This window comes from Protomyctophum bolini (genome assembly GCF_963924005.1).
Source record: "Protomyctophum bolini genome assembly, chromosome: 10".
Taxonomy (NCBI): Eukaryota; Metazoa; Chordata; class Actinopteri; order Myctophiformes; family Myctophidae; genus Protomyctophum; species Protomyctophum bolini.
In genome coordinates, this window is record NC_137871.1 from 9099911 (window position 1) to 9107616 (window position 7706).

Genomic DNA, 7706 nt, shown 5'->3' on the forward strand with positions numbered 1-7706 from the left:
TATTATGGTTACAATACTTTGTAGCACTAAATTGGTTCTATATTTACCCTGTTAATTGTTGCGAGTTCATGCCATTTACTCTGATCTTGCACTTTGCAAGTCGTTCTGAAGTATGTCCGCTTGTGTTGTCATTGACCTTGTATCTGTGCACAGCCCAATAATGTTTCTGGAAAGAAGTTTTCACACAACAGCATCTTGTTTCACATGATTTATTGAAAGTCATTAACATCCTTAAGTCACTGTGGCTAACAGGTCCTGGGTGTGGGAGAATGACGTGATGCTGAGATCGCAGGGCAGCCTGAATGCACTGAATAGCTGGCATGGACCCCAGACTCCGAAGTAGGCACCACAGAATGACTGTTTTCAAGCCTCCTCTTCATTCAACACATCAACTCCATGTTCCAGGACCTGTTACACACACTGGTAGGCTCTAAACACGCATGGTTAGTCAAATGCTTTGTGTGTTAATAGCTAAAATCTACACAATCATATTTTACTCTTACTTGGAACAGAAAGGGGTTTTCATTTAGAATCGGATGGATACCTTTCATCAGAAGACGAATAGGCTTATTTTAATGACTCTAATTAACAACCTGCTGGGCATAGAGTTGGCGGAGGTATTTGCTAATGTCGGCCCGGACCTCAGAAACATTGACCCGGGGGAACCACCTCATCACTGGCTTCCCGTCGGGCCCGACCAGGAACTTCTCAAAGTTCCACTTGATGTCGTTCACCCTCAGAGGCTCCCAGAACAGCCTATCGGTGGGGTTTCCGAAGCTGTCTCCAACAGGTGGGCAGGAGTTCTGGATGGCAAGATAAAAGATAAAAATAATTCATCTTTTCGGGCGATACCCGGACGATTGGGCGATGTGTTGGCCGGTTGCTCGCCCGCTGTTAAAACGCACTAAGTGTTACATAGACAAAGCGATGCTGGCAGCACTACCGCTGCGCTATCTAGTGGTGATTCCAAGTATTTGAGGAGTTTCGCCTCTATATAGAATCTATTTGACTACAGTCAAAAAAAAGAAATAGCAAGACACACAATCTCTGATTTACTTCTTGTATCTGCGTGAAGTGGGCGGACACATTATTAGGAGACCGGAGGAATGTTGGAGTCTATTCATTCCAATGGGAGAGTGAACGTTAACACAGATTCAGAACCATTCTTTATTTCTATGGTCACTGAACTAAATATTGGATCTGATTGTCACAAGGAACAAAATACTTTTTTTGCGAGACAAATCAGGAGAAAATCTAACTTTGTTCGACCTTTCTCTATCCCAGCAACATCTGCAGTCTGACGGATGACACAGAGGGTTCTGTCACCATATTTAAGATATTATAAACTGAGATTCTGAATATAACATGAAATCATTATGGACATAAATGACAAAATAGTTCCAATGCTCAATAATATAATTTTCCATAACTGTCACAACACCTGTGAAAAAAATAAATGCTTTTCTATATAAAGACAAGTTTGACTGACATGCCAAAACTTTAATTTAAAAATCACACCACTGTGAAGTGAGAGGTGCAACTCTGTGTGTGTGTGTGTGTGTGTGTGTGTGTGTGTGTGTGTGTGTGTGTGTGGGGGGGGGGGGCGGAAGTTCCAAGTTAATTGATTAAAATTGGAGCCACTAGAGGCGACGTGGTACACAAATCCCACTAATGGTCTCCTAAGTTGGTGCCAGCTGTGTCTGACGGCAATTCGAACATTCTATGTTTACTGGTGCGAGTGTATAGCCTCGAAGACCACAAGAAAGGTTGATAATTTGATTTGTCCCTCTGAAGAAAGGCATTTTTGTATAAGACTCCTGGGAATATTGTGAGGCTTATGGCGATCAGGTCCAATATTTAGTTCAGAGACCATGGAGCTGTGTTCACGTTCACTTTTCCATTGGAATTAATAGACTCCTACAGTACCTGCTTCCAGGTACCTCCAACCACTGCAGATGTGCTAGTTTATTATGTATTTATTTGCGTTGCCATACATATTGAAGTGATTTTATTCATCAAAATAAGACCTCGGATTGTAAATATCATCATAATGTTCATCATGTACTTCCGATCCAAACTTCATGTTTTGAATTGCTCAATTTCGCTCACACTTCTTAAATGAACTAACCTTTAGGTATGTGTAAACTCTGTGTTCGTTTACTCCGTTCACATCGGCCTTCTCAAACAGCAGGAAATTTGGAACAAATCCATTGCCGGGTCTAACATGCCTGGAATCCAGGAAGGGTAAAAGCTTATCAGTGGACATGCCTGTGTGAGCACTTCAACCAGCCAATGATTCATGAGCCCCTGGCCTGGCAGGGCTGCCCTATATTCAGTAAAGGTTACACAACGCCCATCTCTATCACATAAGCCTGGCTATGGATACAAGAAGACTGACGGGATCTAAAGATTATAGATTCTATGTACATATAAGTAGTGAAAGTGATCCCACCCCCCCCCCCCCCCCCCAAGGATGCTTAGCCAGAATAAATGAAGCTTTGTTGATTGATGGGGGGATTTTCCCAAATGGCACTTTCTTTCCCTACATCCTGCGTAACACAATCTGATTAAAAGACATTTAAGTTTAGTTGTGACTTTATAGCCTTATTGTCGTGTTTTCTTTTCTCTGTTTTTATGCATTTGGCTGAACTAGGAAGAAGGGGGAAAAAAAATGTTTTTCCTCACTTTAATGTTGCTAGGATTTCATGGTTAGTCCCTGGTTCTTGTTTCCCAAATTGATTGCAGGGAAAGCCAAGAATGGTGAATCCATGAGGCTTCATCTCCTCATGTAGTGCATTCAGCTCTGACAAAAGAAAGACAAATACAATTCATGTTATTCAGGACAGGTAACCTGCCACATGGATACACTGTGATTTACACTGCTGTTAAATACAAAGTAATACAGCCTATACAAGCTGTATATGAGTATTTACCCAAGTACTGGTAGGTTAGACCTCAGTACGTGGCTACGTTGACAAAGAGGACGGTTTTTCCTGCATACTCGCTGAAAGAGACCGTGCGACTCCCGTTCAAGGTTGTGGCCCTGTGACTATAAATTGTGCCGCCGGTGGATGAGTCACACAGCTGTGGATAGAAAAACACAAATCAGAAGGGCTTATTATTGTTTAATCTGGCCAACAGCCAACACAGTGATCAATAACTCCTCAGTGTAGTATTTTATTCATGGAGGCTGCTCAAGCCTTTTGTGATTTTGTTAAGTAGCCTACACACCAAATTGACAATAGACACATCACTGACATCCAAAATGATGCAGATGATGCATGATTTCACCAGGTCAACTGATGAAGGCCAAACATGGCCGAAATGTTTTTGTATCTGAAATGCCAGTGTTTTAAAATAACACTGTGGAGCAGAGCTGTGTGCAGACTTCTCTTCTTTACAATTACTACCTATTGTCCAGCACCAGCGAGGGACTGGATGTGTGCAAAGCTAGTAGCACCTACCTGTTTTAAAGCTGACTTCTGCCCACACTAGATTAGTCATGTGTAATTTGGTAGAGTAACAGATCTGTTAATACTATTGACTGTTCTGTTCAGTGTTCACTGTTGGATTCAACATCTTTGACTTCTAGTCAACTGTCAGCTTGTTTAGCAGAACATTTAATAGTACATGGTGTACATACCGGGCGTGCACACATTTTTGTTATGATGAAACAAAATACAATAAAGTGACTAACATTCAAGAGGGAGTGGACTATTTTCCTTCTTTGTAGAAAGCATTATTCTGAAAACACCCACATGAATGTAATCTATTGTGAAACAATGTCTAATGTGATAAAGTTAGGTACATATTTGTTATCTTTATCAGTGTTCCAGCGCAACTATCAAAAGCATACACAAAAATGTGCTTACTATATGAGGACTAGGTTGGCGGAGGGTGTATCACATTAGATAATTGACACAGGGGTGAAAAATGGGTTACAAAATCGTGGGATAAAAAAATATATATATAAAGAAATAAATGTGCTTAAGTAGTATTTCAAGGAAATAATTAAATAATGATAAATAAGGTTTTGGCTCAACCCTCTGTTTAAACTAGAGTAGCCTACTGACATGACTGCTAAAACAGATCCTGATCCTTATCCTGATACTGTACATCCCTGATGTCAACAGAGAGAGAGAGAGAGAGAGAGAGAGAGAGAGAGAGAGAGAGAGAAAGAGGGAATAACATTAAACAAGGCCTAAATGATGTAACTGTTACTATATAGGACATATAGGCCTACTACTACATAACAGTTAATTAAGCTATCACTTTAACGTTCTGCTGCAGAATGGAATATAATGCATATTAATTTATATGAGATGCCAGAATGCCAGATTCAACCAAACAAACATGAGGCGATCTCAATCTCGTCTGTTTTTTTGTACAGAGAAATGTGTGCGGTTTACAATGATTGTTAAAATGATAACACAGAAATCCATAGGGGCTAATAAATGTTTCCATTGTGGTCCTGTGTATTCAATTCATTAAGACATTTAGACAAACAATACAATAATCAGTTAGAAACTGGAGTAACGCTATCAACTAAAGTGACTAAAGACACTGTCACTGTAGCAACGGCCCCCCTCCATTATAACCTGCCTGCAAGTCTCAAATCCTATTCAACTAAAACACAAACTCGGAGTTTGAAACGTCAACAAACAGCTTGCATAAACTTTGAAAATTGAATGTGGGACTGCGACATAATTGTAACACCAATCTCTCCTCTTCCCGGCCGGAAAATAGGTCCTCAACTGCTGTATGGGTATAATTCCCAACTAATAACTAATTCATGCATTTTAACCATTTCCTGCACGACTTGTCAACTTAGCAATTTAACCACGTATAAAGGCTACTCTGTCACACACCAATGACACCACACTATCGATCTGCGAGACTGCGATCTATACAAGCGTACAGCACACTGTGATTCTTGAATTGTTTTGCCTAATAAAATTCCCAGGGGCGCCAGGCTGAAAGTGCTGCCTACCTGGGAGAGTGCGTATTTTCCCACAGAGGGTCGTAGGAGACCCAGCAGGACCAAAGGTAAGACCCACATCCACCCCATTCTGGGTGAGCTCATAATAACGAAGTTCTCTCTCTGGGTTCAGTTCAGTAAATCATCTGGGCAGTGGGCACCGCTGGACGCTGGTCACACGCAACGACAGAATAGAAAGCTGACGCACCTTTCATTTTCAGCCAATCAGACGCCAGTGTCCGACCATGCCTGAGTCTGTCTGTCTGCTGCCACGCTTCACTTTCTGTTTCTGGCCACCATCCCAATGATCCCATGATTGGTGGTTTATGTCAGGTTGACAGGTTTATGTACGGTATGCCACCTAAGTATGCTACTCTATCCAGGAGTCAGGACTGAGGTGTGTGTGATGCTATGGTGTGATGTCTTAAACGTTTAAAGTTCACAGCACTATACAGATCAAATTCAATCAGAGAAAGAGGATGAATATTATATTATAGACTATATTGTAATGATTGTGATAAACAGCAGATTATGCCAAATGTCAGAGTAGGCTATAGGACTGTCTTATTTAGCTATACTAGAATGTGCTGCATGAACCGGTCCAGATGTGGGTTTTTTCCCCAACCATGGACCAACTCTCCCCTCAGCTGTTGCCATGGTGAGCTGATTTGGCCATTATGCTCTGCAGGTGCACATGGTAAACATGCTGTTCTTTCTGGTATTTTTCCATTTCACCAGAAGCATCAGAACATAATGCACACTGACTGGAGTAATGAACCAATATGAGGCTTGTGTTTGTTTTTTGTGCATTTTTTAGATGACACGTCCTTTTTTCAAAATTGCGACTTTTCTATAGTTTTATCTGCTCTAGCCTCCCATAGATTATACATCTATAATTTCACCAAGTCCACGTAACTCGAGATTCGACACACACGTTCCACACCCCCACAGGGAGTGCAGTGGCTGGTGTCGAGTCCGTCGGATAGCCGGTTGTCCAGAACCAGCACAAAAGCCTCTGCCCGGGATCTGGACCTGATAACCCCTATATATCTCCATATTTGGAGCTGTCCTGTTCTGACATCACATTGTTGTTCTGGAATCTATACGGCCTGACAAAGAACTCCATATGGGCATAAAAGGGAAGTGCATTTCCAACTTGCATCGTTCCAAGTAGGCCATGGCCTACTTGCGTGCAAGGCGCAAGTTGGCGTCTCGAGAGAGAGAGAGAGAGTGCATTTCTAGTTGGATCATTGGCTAAATTGGTTAAAAGTGATGGCAGCTCCTACCTTAGTCACCGGTAGGTATTTTCTGCATTCAGAATGGCCTGGTTTAATTCTGAATCAAGAATGAATCTTTGTTTATAATTCAAACATTATAGTCCAATCAGACCATGAGCGGACATACCTCGAAAAAGCCTTTATGTATTATTACTCTTGCCAAAAAAATGATTGCAATGTAGTAACAGAAAGCTTGTTTCTGCCTCGAAATGACTTGATTTCATTCTCGAGGGTATTATTTCTTGGTTTAATTGGGCTATAATGTTTGAAATATAACCCACAAGCATGAAACCAAGCCATTCTGATGCAGAAAATACCTTTCAGTAACCAGATAGTTGCTGCAATCACTTTTTGGCAGGAGGAAACGTACTTTTTATGGCATATTATGGCCTTTTGTATATTGCCCTCCTTGAGATACATTGGTCTGGTGGTCTGTTTCAATATAATCCTTGAGAATTAAATCAAGGCATTTTAGGTCAGCAGATCTGCGATCACTTTTCAGCAGGTAGAAAAATGCAATTTCATGGCTTATACAGTATTGTATTCCAAGGACTAGATGGGCTATAATCCTTGAAATATAACACTCAGGAGTGAAACCAAGCCATTCTGATGCACAAAATATTGTCCAGTGACCAGGTATACGGTCACTGGAAGGTTTTATTCCCTTTAAAGGTGTAAGAAAAAGCATAGATGTCTAATTTGCCTATTCTTGTAATTGTATTGTGTTTTATTCTATTTAGTCTTGAGGCTGCTATAAGCAATAATATGTCAACATTTTAATTACCTTTTTTTTTTGGTTGGTATTCAGACAGCCAGCAATGGGTAGAACGCTCCCCCAAAAAATGTGTCTCTGTGACAAATCTAGGGGCCACAATCTGCATTCTAAGATGTTCCTAGAAGCTTTGTCATTGGTCAGAAAAGAAACCTGGTCGCAATGACTAACCAATCAGGAAGCAGACGGGCAAATCGACCAATGACAAAGCTTCTAGGAAAATATTTGAATGCAGATTGTGGCCCCTAGAGATGTTTTATAAATAAAAAATAAAATGTCATTAAAATGTTGACATATTATTGCTTATACTCATAGCAACTTAACAAAAAAATACATTTAAAATATAATATTTGTATGGATGGACAGCTTTTGTAGAATTAACAAATGAAATTTAAATGTAGTGCTCAGGATCATATTAGTATTTATTTTGAACTGTTTATTATTATCAAGCATATTAGACAAACCAAACAAATATAAAACGTATAGTAATTGCCTATGCCAGTGGTGCAGTACTCATCGCATGCTGTACCACAGCAACCCACCAGTCTTTTGAGCAGGAGCATGCACATGCCATGCATGGAGCGGTGAGCTGCAGCAGTGCCACACTTGGGAATCATTTTGATTAGTTGATTTGACCCCACAATCCAACCCATTGATGCTGAGTGCCAAACAGGGAGGC

At 40.7% G+C, this 7706-nt stretch overlaps 1 protein-coding gene across 1 annotated transcript; it reads right to left on the minus strand.

The window, feature by feature from the left end:
- Nucleotides 1–269: 269 nt before the first annotated feature.
- gpx3 (glutathione peroxidase 3) lies at nucleotides 270–5104 on the minus strand. Its single transcript, XM_080774848.1, has 5 exons — nucleotides 4991–5104; nucleotides 2934–3084; nucleotides 2686–2803; nucleotides 2129–2228; nucleotides 270–803 (listed from the first exon to the last, which is right to left on the minus strand). The coding sequence occupies exons 1-5, from the start codon at nucleotides 5081–5083 to the stop codon at nucleotides 582–584; spliced, it is 684 nt and encodes a 227-aa protein (XP_080630974.1). The 5' UTR covers nucleotides 5084–5104; the 3' UTR covers nucleotides 270–581.
- Nucleotides 5105–7706: the final 2602 nt, after the last annotated feature.